At 43.4% G+C, this 17,022-nt stretch overlaps 1 protein-coding gene across 1 annotated transcript in view; it reads right to left on the reverse strand.

Moving 5' to 3' along the window:
- Positions 1-17,022, reverse strand: part of CTIF (cap binding complex dependent translation initiation factor) — a 114,172-nt gene that overhangs the window by 92,439 nt on the left and 4,711 nt on the right. The window contains exons 3-5 of the mRNA XM_070935998.1: positions 16,861-16,934; positions 13,977-14,081; positions 12,312-12,387 (exon numbers count right to left, since the gene is read on the reverse strand). Coding sequence (XP_070792099.1) covers positions 12,312-12,387; positions 13,977-14,081; positions 16,861-16,934 — 255 coding nt within the window. The remainder of the gene's footprint in view (positions 1-12,311; positions 12,388-13,976; positions 14,082-16,860; positions 16,935-17,022) is intronic.

The raw sequence follows: 17,022 nt of genomic DNA on the forward strand, positions 1-17,022 counted from the left end.
AGTGATTTAAATCATGATTTAAATTGTGATTTAAATCAACTCAATTTAAATCAAATCCACCCTGCATTCAAGTAAACAATACCCTAATCAAGGAACAACCAATGCAGACAAACAAGCTAACAATGAACAACAGCCCAATCAAGGAACCACCAGGAACATCCCCACCAACACTGACAGAACAAACCAGTTGTATATAACTAGAGAGAAATCCTCTCTCCTTCCTTCTAGCACTGATAATATTATCTAGCTTGGTAATGAAATGTCTGCAAGAAAAACAACCAAGCTCAGAGAGCACCAAGGACCCCACAACTGAACCCCAAGCTACAAATATTTTCTTCTATCAGAAGTAAGAATGATTTAAGCAGCTTTAACAAAGCGGTACATGCCATGCTCTGGAGTGCAAAAAAGCAAGCCAGAAGCGTGCCTTCAACTAAATGCAGAGAATTCTGCGCTGTCAGTCCTTAACATGGCTGGCGCCATATTTATTAAATCCAGGTCTTTGTTTGACATGGGGAAGAGAGAATCCAGACTCCGAGGCTACACTGTACAATAACTCCTAAGTGCCTACCTGCTAGCTGAGGACAGGAAACCAGCATTTGAAGAATTTACATTGTATTGGTTGCTATTTTCATAATATCGGAGGAAATGCTCCAGGGATCCAGGCGGGGGAGGGAGAGAAGAATTGAATACCGAGGACAACCACAAGCAAGCGGAGAACCCATTTTAGTCTCAACAGGAAACATTAACCTATTATATTACGAGAAAGGATGTCCCATTACCACAGATCTAGCAAGGAAACCAAAGCAAGATGATGCGTGGTGCTTGAAAGGCTAATTTTCCCTAGCAGGAATGGGCCCTGATCTGGATGGCCTCCCATTTTAGAGGCATTTTTCAATTTTCTCCTTGGCTAAAACCAAGATCGTGGAAAGATCGGCTAATATTAATTTTATGTTTGATCCATAAAAACAGAATTCAGTTTTTTAAAAATGGATGAAACGTGGCCCCGTTTAGGATATGGAGTTAAACCAACTTCAGCGGTGTCACCGTTCAGGATCAATCCGTTATGGCAGGGCTCTCCAAACTTGGCAACTTTAAGATTTGTGGATTTCAACTCCCAGAATTTCCAACATTTCTTTTTTTCTTTTTTTCTTTTTTGCCAAATCATTTTTTTTATTTTAAAACAAAAAAAGAAGAAAAATAAAACATACAAACATCATTCATTCAATCAAATACAGACAGTACATCGGTCGGTTTGCATCCCTAGTGCCCTCTCCTCTCTTCACAATATTACTACATATCCAAAACTTATTCTTATGTAAAATATATCAGTTGTATCATCATTTAAAGTATTTCAGCATTTACTTATATATCACCATTTTTTATTATCTACCCAATGGTAAAATAAATCCCATATCAAATAATATTATTTTTCTTCCTGCTCTCTTATTTCTAATGTCAGTTTACTCATTTCGGCACAGTCCAACATTTTCCTAATAATTTCTTCATCTGTAGGTATCATTTCTACTTTCCAATTTTTAGCAAATACAATTCTAGCTGCTGTTCAGAATTTCCAACATTTCTGTTGCTAACCAAGGCAGTGGTTAATAGCAATAGCAATAGCACTTAGACTTATATACCGCTTTACAATGCTTTACAGTCCTCATTAAGCGGTTTTACAGAATCAGCACATTGCCCCCAACAATCTGGGTCCTCATTTTACCAACCTCGGAAGGATGGAAGGCTGAGTCAACCTTGAGCCGGTGAGATCCGAACTGCCAAACTGCTGGCAGCCAGGGATCAGCAGAAGTAGCCTGCAGTACTGCACTTTAACCACTATGCCACCGCGTCACAGCGAGTTTTGCCCCATTTTATAACCATTTCTTGCCACAGTTTCTATAGTTGACCCTGGGACACTGCAACCATCATAAATACATGCCAGTCATGTCAGCAATGAACAACCCTGAATAGGATTCGCACCTCACATGGTGTCTGCTGTGACTCTCTATATAAATGCGGCATAATATCCTCCCCTCTGTGAGACTTCGGGGTTCCACATCAAACTGTACATCACATTATGACTGGCTTTAAGCATCTACTGGTCGAGTATCTGATTTTTAAAAAATATAAATGATGCTGTGCTTCAATGGCTAGATAACCTAGACCAGGGGTGTCAAACTCGATTTAATTGAGGGCCGCATCATGGTTGTGTTTGACATTGGGGGGCCGGGCTGGGCGTGCCCAGCTTGACATCACTCATGTTGGGGGTGCCTGTGGCCCAAGCACTGTGCCAGCAAAAACAGGCTTCTAAGCTCCGTTTTTGACAGCGACGACCTCCTGCAGTCTCTGCCAGTGAAAACAGAGCTGGGGGGGGGCCCACACGCGGCCCTCGCAAGCTCCATTTTCGGCCGCAATGGCCTCCTGCAGCCCTCTGCCAGTGAAAATGGAGTTGGGGGACCGCACGTGGCCCTCGCGAACTCCATTTTCAGGCAGGACAGCCTCCTGCAGTCCTCTGCCAATGAAAATGGAGCTTGCGGGGGGGGCTATGTGCGGCCCTCGCAAGCTCCATTTTCGGCCGCAACGGCCATCTGCAGCCTTCTGCCAGTGAAAATGGAGCCCGTCCAAGCTTCATTTTCACTAGCAGAGGCACCTCGGGCTGGACCTTCGCTGTTTCCAGGGCTGCCCTGGCACCCTTGAGTTTGACACCCTTGACCTAGACATTGTTATTTGAACATAGATCTTTTTAACATATATTCATATTATGTTCTGTTCTACTAATCTAAATGAAATGTTGATATATACTAATCAACTGGACTAGCTGCTAGTCCCATGCACGATATGCCATGCGCTAAATAAATAATAACATGCCGGTTGCTAAGCATACAAATTTTGATCACAAAATTTGTGATCAACGGATGCCTCAACAGTCATAAGTGCGAAAAAGTCATGTCAATTTTTTCAGTGCTGTTGTAACTTTGAATGGCCACTAAACAAATCGTTGCAAGTCGAGGGCTACCTGAATTAGGGCAGGAAATCTCTCAACTCCTGCGCGAGCTGCACTGGCTGCCGGTGGTCCTTCGGATCCGCTTCAAGGTGCTGGTGCTTACCTATAAAGCCCTTCATGGCATGGGCCCAGGGTACTTGCAGGACCACCTTCAACCGGCCTCCCACCGCCCAGTGCGCTCACATAGGACTGCCCTCCTCCGGGTGCCATCAGCCAGACAATGTCAGCTGGTGGCGGCCAGGATGAGGGTGTTCTCTGTGGCCGCACCGACCCTCTGGAACGAGTTACCCACTGGGCTCCGGACAGCCCCTGACCTCCGCTCTTTCCGCAGTGACCTGAAGAAATGGCTTTTTCAGCAAATCTTCTGATCTGTTTGGGAGCTAGAGTTTTAATTTGGGGATTTTAAATTGGATTTTTAACATTATTTATTGTCTTGTTTTATTGCTGTGAGCTGCCCTGAGTCCTTTGGGAGAAGGGCGGCATATAAATATTATCAAATAAATAAATAAATAAATTAGATTCCCTTTCTGAGCAGGGGTTCAGAGTCAATGGTCTGAATTACTGTCCAGTTTGACGATAAGAGGGGAAACCAAGCGCAACCTCCCTTTCCGAAATCCACCTCGAGTCCTAGGCCTTTTTATGCAAGGCTGAGGGTTACGTTGGCCAAGCACTGTTGCTTGTAGGTAGCTTGAGGTCAGCCGTGATGACTTCAATGGGAAGACAGCGCGCCCTGACCCTTGTTCAGGATGTGTATAGAAAGGCTGCTACTAACATACACTGCATTCTACTATTTGGAAAAAGTGACAACAGCTTCCTTTCCCCCCAGAGCTCTGTTTAGCTAAAGGAGTCGGAGCCAACAGTCATCTTTTCGTTAAGCATTGTAAAGATCACAGTGCCCTCTAGTGGTGGCCATGCAAAGTGCAGGGTTGAAAATTTCCCCTAGGTAGGTAGAAGGACTTACAATTTTTCATTCGAAGAAGAAAAAGAAAAGCTTAAAGTAAGAGAAGGGAAATAAGAGGCACGCTGCAAGTGGTCCTCAACTTAGGGCTGCAATTGAGCCCGCAATTTTTGTCGTAAGTTAAGTCACAACAGTCGTAAAGCAGGTCGACACATGACTGAACCCGCTTTTTGCAAATATTTGCAGACTGTTAAGTGAACGGTACAGTTAAGCAAACCCATCATTTTGCTACAAAGCGGTTTGGAGTGACTGTATGACTGGTTGTCGCATGTACAACTGTGGCAGTGTCCTCACAGCCACATGATCAAAATTGGGATGCTTGGAACCAGCATGGATGCTGAGAAATGCCCAGCCGGGCAGGCAGGAGGCAGGGAATTAGCCTTAAATCCAGTGGTGGAATTAATTTTTTTTTACTACTGGTTCTGTGGGCTTGGCTTAGTGGGCGTGGTGTGGCTTGGTGGGTGTGGCAGGGGAAGGATACTGCAAAATCCCCATTCACACCCCATTCTGGGGCCAGCCAGAGGTGGTATTTGCTGGTTCTCCGAACTACTCAAAATTTCCACTACCGGTTCTCCAGAACCTGTCAGAACCTGCTGAATAGCACCCCTGCTTGAATCCTTGTGCAGTCGCAAAAGATCCAGAACTGATCCCATTGAATTCCACAGAGCCTTATTTATGTGTTCCCAGGCAAAGGTGTCTGGGAAGATTCCTGTATTATAAGCTGAATATAATAAAGCGGTTAGCTGAATCAGAACAGAGCTGGTAGGGACCTTGGAGGTCTTCTAGTCCAGCCCCCTGCTCAAGCAGGAGATCCTATATCAGGATCAGTTTTCGGCACCGAGTGCTGAAACAGGAATGCACATGCGGGGGGAGCGCCAGAAACCGGAAGAGCAGTTCCCGGTTTCCAGCACGCGCATGCGTGCTGGTCACCTGGTTTTCCGGTTTCTGGCACGCATGCATGTGTGAAGACCAGCTGGTCGGCAAGCATGCACATGCTGGAAACCGGAAGCTCAGCTTCCCGGCATGCGCATGCGTGCCAGGGAGCTGCTCTTCCGGTTTCCGGCACTCTCACACGTGCGAAGACCAGCTGGCCAGTGCACATGTGCACGCCGGAACCCGGAAGAGCAACAGGCGATGGCTGGCTTGCCAGGAGAGATGGCTCTGTGTGCCACTTTGGCACGTGTGCCATAGGTTCACCATCACGGTCCTATATCATTCCAGAGAAGTGACTGATTCATCTAACAATTGCGGCAAAAAAAATGTTCATAAAATCGAGTGGGATTCTTGCTTAGCAACAGAAATTCTGGTGCCAATTGTGTTCAGTTGAGAACTACCTATACTACTCGTCCGTACAGGTAGTCCCTGACTTACAAAAGTTCATTTAGTGGACGTTTGAAGTTACAACATCCCAATGGTCAAGTGATTTACATTCAGATGCTTGACTCATATTTAAGATGGTTAAGATGGTTGCAGTGTTCAGGAGTCATTTTGCAACCTTCTGGCAAGCAGAGTCAATGGAGAACCCAGATTCACTTAACAACTGTTACTAATTTAACAGCTATAGTGATTCACTTAACAAAAGTGGCAAGAAAAGTCGTAAAGCGGGACAAACTCACTGAACCAATGTTTCACTTAGCAACATAAATTTTTGGGCTCAGTTGTGGTCGTAAGTTGAGGACTACCTATAATTCAAGGCACCTTCGTTTGGTTTGGTGGAACCGAACACACTACCTCCTCGAAATCGATTAACTGTGCCGAATCAAATATGAATATATGCTGCCCTCTCCTGGTTATCAATAAGAACAAACATTTCTTGATGGGAGTAGGGAATAATGGACAATAAGAACTTGGGTTTCTTCAGGCTAATTTGTCCCTGTGGAGAAAGCCACCAGCCAGTTGTTAGAAAACTTTAGTTTCACAGCCACCAGCATTTTAGGCAGAGCAGAAAGACAAACGCTTGAATCTCCTTTCTTGTTTTATTTCAACACTAAAGAGGTGACCTAGATATAGTTGATCTCGTTGAAACCTTGAAAGACTTCTGTCTCGATGACACAGATGGAGCCCTCAGTAATCTGAGGCTTTTTAGCACCAGAGGCAGGAATGAAACTGCCCTCTTTTTTAAAAATAAATAATAAATAAATTTTAAAATAAATGCAGAGTTGCTCTAGCCCAAGGGTCTGAAACGTGATTTTATTGAGGGCCACATCAGGGTTGTAGTTGACCTCGGGGGGGCCAGGTGGTCATGGCCGGGTGGTCATGGCCAGCTCAACCTTGTTCACTTTGGGGGGGGGAGCTGTGGTGGCCTGGGGGGGGGCTGGGGGGATCCATTGTCTCCAGCGCATGCCCAGAGGCCGGTGGCAGCCCCGCTCTGGTCCAGGGAGGCCCCGCAGATCTAAGGCTGACTGCGTTCTGGCCCAGATGGCCCCCAAGTTTTAGAACAGCACCTGTTGTGGCCCGTACGAGGCCTGTGCGGCTGGTGGCTGATTCAGACAGCGAGGAGGCTGGTGTGGTGCTGCGCCAGCAGCCTGTGCAGCTGGCACTCGAGTCCCCATGGCCAGCTGACCATCAAGTGCGCATGCATGCCAGAAACCCAGAAGAGGAACGGACGACACCGCGTGTGCCAGGCGACATGGCTCCGCGTGCCACTTCGGGCACGCATGCCATAGGTTCGCCATCACGGCCCTATACCATTTCAGATAAATGGCTATCCAATCTCTTCTTAAAAACCTCCAGTAATGGAGCATGTGCATCTTCTTGGGGGAAAGCCATTCCACTCACAGAAAAATTTTCCTTAATTCTAGGTTGTTCTCTTCTTGATTAAGTTTCCATCCATTGCTTCTTAACCTGCCTTCAGGTGCTTTGGAAAATAGGTTGATACCCCCCCTTCTTTGTGACAGCCCCTCAAATATTGAAAGACTGATATCATGCCACCCCCAGTCCTTCTTTTCATTAAACTGGACATACCCAATTCCTGCAACTGTTCATATATTTTCACCTTCAACCCACTTAATCATCACATTTATACATCCTGATCTTTTCTGCCAAGCCTCATGTTATTTTCTATTTTATTTTATTTTATTTTATTTTATTAATTTGGTGCTAGTCACCTAGATCTGTTACAGATCCTGCATCTATCTTCTACCCATCCCAGTTTTGTGTTATCTGTATCTCTATTATTATTTATTTGTGACAATTATAGCCCATCTAAAGACTCCCAAGTGGTATACAAGGGAAAGTAGGAAGCCAACATAAAAGAATGAAAGAAAAACAATGACCCACAATAAATTACTAGAGGTAGTCCTTGACTTGTGACCATAATGGAGTCAAAAATTTCTGTCACTAAGCAAGACAGTTATTGAAGAGTTTTGCTTTATTTTACAACCTTCCTTGACACACTTGATAAGTGAATCACTGCAGTTGTTAAGTTAGTAGCACAGCTGTGAAGTGAATCTGGCTTCCCTATTGGCTTTCCTTGTCAGAAGGTCACAAAAAGTGATCACATGACCCCAGGATAGTGCAACCGTCATAAATAGGACCCAGTGACCAAGTGTCTGAATTTTGATCACGTGATTATAGGGATGTTGCTACGGTCATAAGTGTGAAAAACAATCATAAGTCACTTTTTTCAGTGTCATTGCAAATGCAAATGGTAATTAAATGGTTGTAAGTTGAGGACTACCTGTATATCAAAAAATGATCACTATATAATTAAAATTTTATACCAGGCATCAGTAGTTCTACCAGAATCGAGTCCATAAGGTGTTTCAGAACTCCACAACTTTACAACTTCAAAAAGGTCACAAAAATGGGGTTCACTCCAGGGGTGAAATGTAAAATGTGTTACTACTGGTTCTGTGGGCGTGGCTTGGTGGTGGTGGGGGTAATGTGACTGGGTGGGCGTGACCAATTTTTTTTTTTTAACTTTTAAAACCATTTTTTCTACAACCTCTTCGGCCAAGAGGTTGTAAAAAAAATGCTTTCAAAAGGCTCTGACAATCCCAGCTGAGTTGCCTGATCGTCAGAGGCTTTTTTTCTTTTAAATGCCTCTGCTGATCAGGCAACTCAGCTTGGATCGTCAGAGGCATTTAAAAGAAAAAAAGGGTTTTTTTCTTTTAAAAGCCTTTGATGATCCCAGCTGAGCCGCGCGATCATCAGAGGCTTTTTTTTTTACTTTTAAAAGTATTTTTTCAGCCGAAGAGGTTGTAGAAAAAATGCTTTTAAAAGTAAAAAAAAAAAAGCCTCTGATGATTGTGCGGCTCAGCTGGGCATGGGGGGGGGGAGGGCAGGGATTTTTGCTACTGGTTCTCCGAACCACCCGCCTCCATCGCTACCGGATCGGGCGATCCGATCCGAACCGGGAGCATTTCACCCCTGGTTCACTCTCAATTCGGCAAACAAGCTTTTATGGAAGAGGGGAGATCGCACAGGATGCCAGATTTTTGGCCCCTCCCTGTGGGGACCTTCAGAAGACCTTCTCCACAGTCTTGGGTTGGATTGACAGAGGTTATACGGGAGGAACAAACTAACCAACTTTTTGAACTGCACTCCGAAACACACAAGTAACCAATGCTACTCCTGAGCAAGTGATACAGCATGGCAGAAACTTTACAGCTTAATGAGAGTACGTGTTGCTGCACCTTGCACCAACTGAAGTTTCTAGATAGTTTTCCAGGGCAGTTCACTTTTACTTAGAAAGTGAACTACATTAAATCATGAGAAACAGAAAATCCAAGTTATTTCCTCACACCACCCCAAAAAATCAACCAGATCCACAGATTTGGGATGGGGCAGCCCCACCACAGTATGGTATCTCCAACTTCCAACCAAGATACTACGATTGAGAGTTTCAAAAGCTGCTGAGGGGTCCAGCAGGACAAGGATGGTTAAAAAACTTCACCATGAACAAAATCAAGAGTGAAAAAACAGCAACAACAGAAAGACGTCGATTTCTCTATTTTTTGTTAGAACTTCAGCAGGTGGCTGCTGTGTCCATTCCCAGCCACAAGATGGAGCAAGGATAATCCAGAAAATATTCCGGGCAAGAGAGCCGGAATATAAATTTCAATGCTGGAGTCCAAGACACACACCCAAATTCCTGACAAACATCATCCTTGCCAGGAAAAGAATTCTGGCAATTGGAGTAATGCAAAGGAGGGAAAGGTTCATCAAACAGAGAATTCACAAAGGCAACTGGCAACTTCAATTCCAAGCATTCTTGATGAATGTCACAACAGAAATCTGGCATTAAAAATAAGTGTGTTTATGCAAGTAATTCTCGATTTATGACTGTAATGGAGGCCAGCATTTCCATCATACATCGTGACAATCAGAAGTTGAGGCACTCAAATGACTGACATGGTTTTATGACATTTTTTGGCAGAGGCCATTAAGTGAACGTGGCAGTCGTTAAACGAACCCATTTTCACAACGGACATTTTTTGCTGGAAACTGGAAATAAATTTTTTGCTGGTTTCTGCCAAAAAAAAAAAAATTGTCATAAATTGTAGTCATGGGATTATGGTTCCCTGAAAACAGTTGCCAAGTGCCCAAAAATGTGATCATGTGAATGCAGAAGGGAGGCGGCCATCATAACTTTGAATCTGACTCATAAGTATCTTTTGGGGAGTCTATCATGACTTCAACAAGTTATTAAGCAACTGGTCATAAATCGAGGATTACCTGTAGTTTTGATCTGCTCTTAAGGTCTGGATATTGCTATTACATCACTGCACACATATCTTAGAAAGTAACCATAGGATCCGGTGCTTTGATCAAAATGATAAAATGAGCATCATCCTGATGTACATAGAAAAAGGGCGGAGCCTGTGTCATAATAGCGCAATGCTTGTTTGATCTTTTGCTTCCCCTTACATGAGTCTCTGCTAGTAAATGACGCATATGCAGAATGCAGCCACATGGGTTGTTACGGGAGCCCCTCGTTACTCCCATATAACACCTCTCCTGTGTGAGCTGCACTGGTTACCAGTGGTTCTCGGGTCCGCTTCAAGGTGCTGGTTCTCACCTATAAGGCCCTACATGACTTAGGTCCGGGATATTTGCCTGCCTCTCACCGTCCTGTTCGCTCACATAGGGCTGCTCTCCTCAGGGTTCCGACGGCGAGCCAATGTCACCTTGCTGTGCCCAGGGGTAGGACGTTCTCTGTGGGTGCTCCCACCCTCTGGAATGAGTTGCCTACTGAGCTCCGGACGGCTCCTGATCTCCGCTCCTTCTGTGGGGATCTGAAGACTTGGCTGTTCAAGCAAATAGGCTGACTCTGATTCTGGGTTTTATTATTTATTATTTATTAGTTAATTTGGTTTAAAATGGGATTTTGTTGTACATATTTTTAACTTGTGTTCACCGCCCTGAGTCCTTCTGGAGAAGGGCGGCATACAAGTACATGAAATAAATAAATAAATAAATAAATAAATAAATAAATAAATAAATAAATAAATAAATAAGTAAGTAAGTAAGTAAGTAAGTAAGTAAGTAAGTAAGTGATATCTTTTCAGAGGCAAACAAAATTAGGGAGCTAAATGGCCCAGATTCATTGAGCCATTGGTAAAGTGCAAGGGTGTCAAACTCGATTTCATTGAGGGCCACATCATGGTTGTGTCTGACCTCGGGGGGCCGGGGTGTGTGGCCAGGGGAACATGGCCAGCTCGATGTCACTCGTTTCGGGGGCACCTGTGGTGGCCCGGGCGGGGCTGGGGGGATCCTCCTGCAGCCCAGCGAAAACGGAGCTCGGGAGGGCTGCACCACAGGCCGGTCCTTCGCTATTTCCAGGGTGGCCCCATGGGCTAGATCTAAACACCCTGTGGGCCAGATCTGGGCCGCAGGCCTTGAGTTTGACACCCCTGGTCTAGTGGTTAAGAGCACCAGGCTAGAAAATGGGAGACTTGGAGTTCTAGTCCTGCATTAGGGATGAAAGCCAGCTGAGTGATCTTGGGCCAATTACCAGGAGACTTTGAGTTCTAATCCTGCTTTAGGCATGAAAGTCAGCTGAATGACACTGGGCCAGTCATTCAGTCAAACTCACCTCACAGGGTTGTTGTTTTGGGGAAAAGAGCCTTGGTAGTACAGTGGTCTAAGGCACCCTGTTATTAAGCTGGTTATTAAGACCAGCTGCCTGCAATTACTGCAGGTTCGAATCTCGCCAAGGCTCAAGGTTGACTCAGCCTTCCATCCTTTCTAAGGTAGGTAAATTGAGGACCCAGTTGTGGGGGGCAATAAACTGACTTTGTATAAATATACAAAAAGAATGAAGGCTATTGCTTAGCGCATTGTAAGCCGCCCTGAGTCTCGGGAGAAGGGCGGCATATAAATAAATTAAAAAAAAAAAATAGGAAGAGGAAAGTGTGTTGGATATGTTCGCCACCTTGAGTTATTTGTAAAAATAATAAAGGCAGGATACAAATAAATAAATAATTACTGTATTTTTCGGAGTATAAGATGCACCAGAGTATAAGACGCACCTTAGTTTTTGGGGAGGAAAATAAGAAAAAAGCTGATTGGCAGGTGGATCGGCCTCCCAGAATACCCCAAATCAGCTGTTCCCAGAGGTGAATTTTAGCAACAGGTTCCTTGGTTTTGAGCTCTGTGCCTTGCTTTTTTTTTGCTTTTTTTTCTGCCTCTGAAACTTCTGAAACTCTGTTTCAGAAAAAACTTTTCCCTGCCTTTGAAAGCCTCCAAAACAGAGCTTCAGAAAAAAAGCCTCTGAAGCTCTGTTTGGGGGCTTTTTTTTCTGAAGCTTCGTTTCTGATGCTTTTTCAGCCTCTGAAACCTCCGTTTGGAGTATAAGACGCAGCCAGATTTTCACCCTCTTTTTTGGGGGGAAAAGGTGCGTCTTATACTCCGAAAAATACGGTAGGTAGTACTTACAAAAACAATTTGAGCCCAAAATTTCTGACAGTTGTTAAATGAGTTTTGCCCCATCGTATGAAATTTTTTTGGCCACAATTGGTAAGTGAATCACTGCAGTTGTTAAGTTAGAAACTTGGTTCTGAAGTGAGCCTGGCTACCCCATTGATTTTGCTTGTCAAAAGGTAGCAAAAGGTGTTAACGTGATCCTGGGACACTGCAACCATCATAACCATCATATGCCGATTGGCAAGCATCCGAATTTTGCTCATGTGACCATGGCAACATGCTGCAACAATTGTTGAGTGAAACATGTCATAAGTCACTTTTTCGGTGTTGTTGTAACTTCAAATGGCCATTACATAAATGGTCTTAAGTCGAGGGTTACCTGTATTAGATGGTTTGTCGCACAGTTTCTTGTTATTATCCTCTTGGCACCCAGATGGTCCACCAAACAAAAATACAGATTCTAGGGGATGGGAGAAAACTTACCTGCCAGGCTGGGAGAACTTTTCCAATGTCATTTAAATTGATTCCATCTCCTTCTTCACATTTTCCTTTGCCAATTCTAAACCAGGGATAGACAAATGAGTCAAGTAAAGCACGATTTATGTATTTACCCTGTTTCCCCGAAAATAAGACATTCCCTGATAATAAGCCCAATTGGGCTTTTGAGTGCATGCGGTAAAAGAAGCCTCCCCCCAAAAATAAGCCCTCCCTGAAAATATTTAAATGCAGAGCTGGAAATCAGGTAAGATGGCAAGAGGAGCTCCAACTTGCTCCACAATAAGACCTCCCCGAAAATAAGGCCAAGCGCTTATTTCGGGGTTCAAAAAAATATTTTATTTTTTTCTTATTTTATTTTTGTCTTATTTTCGGGGAAACACGGTTTATTTATTAAATTTATTATTTATTAAGCAAATTTATATATATATATATATATATATATATATATATATATATATATATATATATATATATATATTAATTTTTAATTTGATTTATATGCCGCCCTTCTCTGGAGACTCAGGGCGGCTTACAATGCGTTAAGCAATAGCCTTCATACTTTTGTATATTTTTATACAAAGTCAGCTTATTGCCCCCACAAACTGGGTCCTCATTTCACCTACCTTAGAAAGGATGGAAGGCTGAGTCAACCTTGAGCCTTGGAGAGATTCGAACCAGCAGAAATTGCAGGCAGCTGTGTTAATAACAGGGTGCGTAGACCACTGTACTATCAAGGCTCTTACTGACCATCTCACACACGGTGATTCTTAATGGCTTACAAGATTAAAATTTCACAATGTAAGAATTCATAACACAGAGAGAGAGGGGAGGGGAGGGAGGGAGGGAGGGAGAGACAGAGAGAGAGAATGAGAGAGAGAGAGAGAGAGAGAGAGAGAGAGAGAGAGAGAGAGAGAGAGAGAGAGAACACTGGCCGCAATCACAGAACCACACCAACCACTTGATCAGCTCCATATCACCCTGGACTCCCTAGGCCTGCGGACAGAACCACATCTTCAGGACGTTCTGAAAAGATAGCAAGGTGGGGCCAATCTTATCTCTGGGCCAATGGCATTTCAAAGGGAGGAAGTCACCACAGAGGAGGCCCTGCTCCTTTGTCCCACTAGACCAGGGGTCTGCAATCTTAAACACTCAAAGAGCCATTTGGACCCATTTACCACAGAAAACACCGGGAGTCACAAAACCTGGGTGGGCCCTCTTTTTCCACTCTCACTCTCTCCCTCCATCATTTTCTCATTTCTCTTTTTCTCCCCTTTTGTCTCATTTCTCTCTCTCTCTCTTTCTCTTTCTCACGCTGTAAAATATGCATTCTGAGCCTTAGCTCTCTTAACTGTCTCACTTAGCAACACAATTTTTGGGCTCAATTGTGGTCATAGGTTGAGGACTACGTGTACAGTATTGTCACAAGCAGCCAACTGGCACAGCGTTACATGTCCAATTCAAGTGACTGAAATCTTTCTGTCTTTTGATCAATGTTTATTCTAATTCTCCCCAATTTGGTATCTGCCGTTCTGATGGTTAGGAATTCTGTGATTAGTCCCAGTCCCTCTGCAAAGCCAGGAAAGTCACCAGGGTAGCAAAACTTATTTCTTGCATTTTAAACTGTTTCTTTCGTATAAACTGGATACTTACCCTTCTCTGTCTATCTGTGGAAGAGGATGCTTAGGTGTGTTGCGGAGTTTTCTGTGGAACTGTGTGAAGTCAAGTTTCTCTGGTTGCAAATCCCAGGTTGCCCCACTATAGAATAAAAAAATAATAATAATGGAGAAATGGAGAAGGCTGAAAGACTGAAGATTTGGAAGGAACCACCATACAAAATGGTAACTGGGTTTAACAGGGAATTGGGAGCACTAGGCAAACAAATATAACTGATATAACATTTCATTACCAAAGTAGGTAACATCATCAGTCTGGTAATGAAACACTTGCAAGAAAACAATTAAGCTCAGAGAGCTCCAAGGAGTCCTCAGTTCAGCCCTGAGCTACAAATATTCTCTTCTATTGAAACTGATACAAGGCTATGCATTGAGTATGGGTGCAATCAAATAAACAAACCATATTAGTGAAGTGAAGAAGGCAGTCCAAATAAGGCCTTCTGCCCTTGTGAAAAACAGAGTAAGAATCAGAACAAGAGAAGGTCTACGTTGCAAATTTGTTCCAGCATTGACAACTGACTGGTTTGATGGCAAACAAAATTATACTCGTATTAGTCCTTAAGCTGAATTACTAAAATATTCATTAAGACCCAACTGGTAAATGGAGATGTACAAAATGGAACTGAAATTATGACAAGACTGACAGAGCAAAATGTAAATTAGAAAAGAGCGATGGAATCCAGAAAAGTTATTAAATCCTCAAATGGCATCTGAATGTTGGGCCTCTTTTGACAGCTGAAATGGCAGGTAAGGCCAGGTGACCAAAACTTCAGCTATTAGGATCAAACTGGTCCTTCAAATATGAAGACCAAGGAAGGGCTGGAGACAGAGAAAATCAGAACATTTGCTTTATATGCCTGTGTTCAATTCCTGTCACTCAAAAAAATCTTTTCCCCAGCTCTGTCTGTAAATTTGGTGAACTACAGCTAATTACAGGTAGTCTTTGACTTACAACCTCATGTAAGCCCCAAATTTCCATTGCTAAGCAATTTAACATGAGTTGTGCCCCATTTTATGATCTTTTGCCCCAATTGTTAAGTAAATCACTGCTGTTAAGTGAATCATGTGGCACTACCTAAGAGTTAACAAATGCTTCCCACATCCTCCTTCGTTCTGTGGGCAAGATTCCTTTTACACAATGGTTGTCCAGCCTGTGGGTCTCCCTCCTGTCTCCCAATGTCATTCTCATTTATCATTGTTATTGCTGTTAGTTCGTGTCCGACCCATCGCGACCCCATGGACAACATTCCTCCAGGCCTTCCTGTCCTCTACCATCCCCTGGAGTCCATTTAAGCTCATGCCAACTGCTTCAGTGACTCCATCCAGCCACCTCATTCTCTGTCGTCCCGTTCTTCTTTTGCCCTCAATCGTTCCCAGCATTAGGCTCTTCTCCAGTGAGTCCTTCTTTCTCATTAGGTGGCCAAAGTATTTGAGTTTCCTCTTCAGGATCTGGCCTTCTAAAGAGCAGTCAGGGTTGATCTCCTCTAGGACTGACCGGTTTGATGGCCTTGTAGTCCAAGGGACTCGCAGGAGTCTTCTCCAGCACCAGAGTTCAGAGACCTCAATTCTTTGGCGCTCAGCCTTCCTTATGGTCCAACTTTCACAGCCATACATTGCAACTGGGAAAACCATAGCCTTGAGTATACGCACTTCTGTTGGCAGGGTGATGTCTCTGTTTTTTAGTAAGATGTCTAGATTTGTCATAGCTTTCCTCCCCAGGAGCAAGCGTCTTTTAATTTCTTGGCTGCAGTCCCCATCTGCGGTGATCTTGGAGCCCAGGAAAATAAAATCTGTCACTACCTCCATTTCTTCCCCAGCTATTTGCCAGGAATTGAGAGGGCTGGATGCCATGATCTTAGTTTTCTTAATGTTGAGTTTCAAGCCAACTTTTGCACTCTCCTTCTTCACCCGTATCAAGAGGTTTACCATTTACCATTACAATTTGCTAGAACCCAGAAGGAGGACTTTTGTCACTGCTTCAGCCCTAAGGAGCACCATTTCCCCTGAGATCCATATGGACCTAAACCTGACCTTATTTAACAAAGACCTTCACACTTAGTTTGCCTTCAAGGACTTGAGCTAGCCCCTGGTGAAGATCTCCAGAGTACTCCCATCATGGCTAGATCTTCTGTGTAAAATTACCTTTTGGTGTTTTTGATGCTTTTTTAAAATCAATTTTAATCACTGCATCCCTCTCTTACTTATCTACACTCCTGTTCCTGCTTCTCACACAAAAAAAATCATTGGTTTTAGGAATTTAGGATTAAAAAAGGACAGAGGCTGGGAAAAGATTAAGATGAGAAATACTCGCTTAGAAAGAAGGTCGGAAGTCATAATTGTATGGGTTTTTTTCTTCTTTTTCTTATCTCCTTTTTTCTTCCATTCTTATTTTCAAACTTTGCTTTTCTATGTTCTATTTTGTTATTATGTTGAAAAATACATTAGATAGCTAGATAGCTACTGTAGTTTGCTAGAAAGACAGACAGATTAGATGGGTGGTTGGGTGGACGGACAGACAGATGGACAGACACTGGAATTTTAACTATGGAATACAGTGGTACCTTGGTACTCATCATAAATTGGTTCCAGGAGGTGTAATGAGTACCAAAAAATTGTACAAAACAAATTTTTCCTACAAGGAATAATGTAGCGTGTCACAAGGCAGCTAATGCTGATACGCTCTAGCTTGTGTGTTGAGTACCAAACAACTATGAGTACCGGGACTAAAATTTTGCGTCAAAATGCATTGAGAACCAAATTTTATGAGTTTCAAGCAGTTGAGTACCGAGGTACCACTGTACTTTGACAATTACAGGTTGCAAGCCAAAATATTCATCTACGGAAAATGAAAGTAAGCTTACCTGAAAGATTCAAGAGTGTTGGCTGCCCAGATATCCGTTCCCAACATGTCCAGAGAGCTGTTTTTGTTTCCATTCTTTAAAAAAGAATGTAGACAAGATAATTGAGATATTTCCTTATATGTTAAAAGTTTGCTTTGCAGCAGCATGTTTTTAATACAGGTA

This window comes from Pituophis catenifer, unplaced genomic scaffold, assembly GCF_029215685.1.
Source record: "Pituophis catenifer annectens isolate HBS135680 unplaced genomic scaffold, rPitCat1.0.hap2 SCAF_2, whole genome shotgun sequence".
In the NCBI taxonomy this organism is placed as follows: Eukaryota; Metazoa; Chordata; class Lepidosauria; order Squamata; family Colubridae; genus Pituophis; species Pituophis catenifer.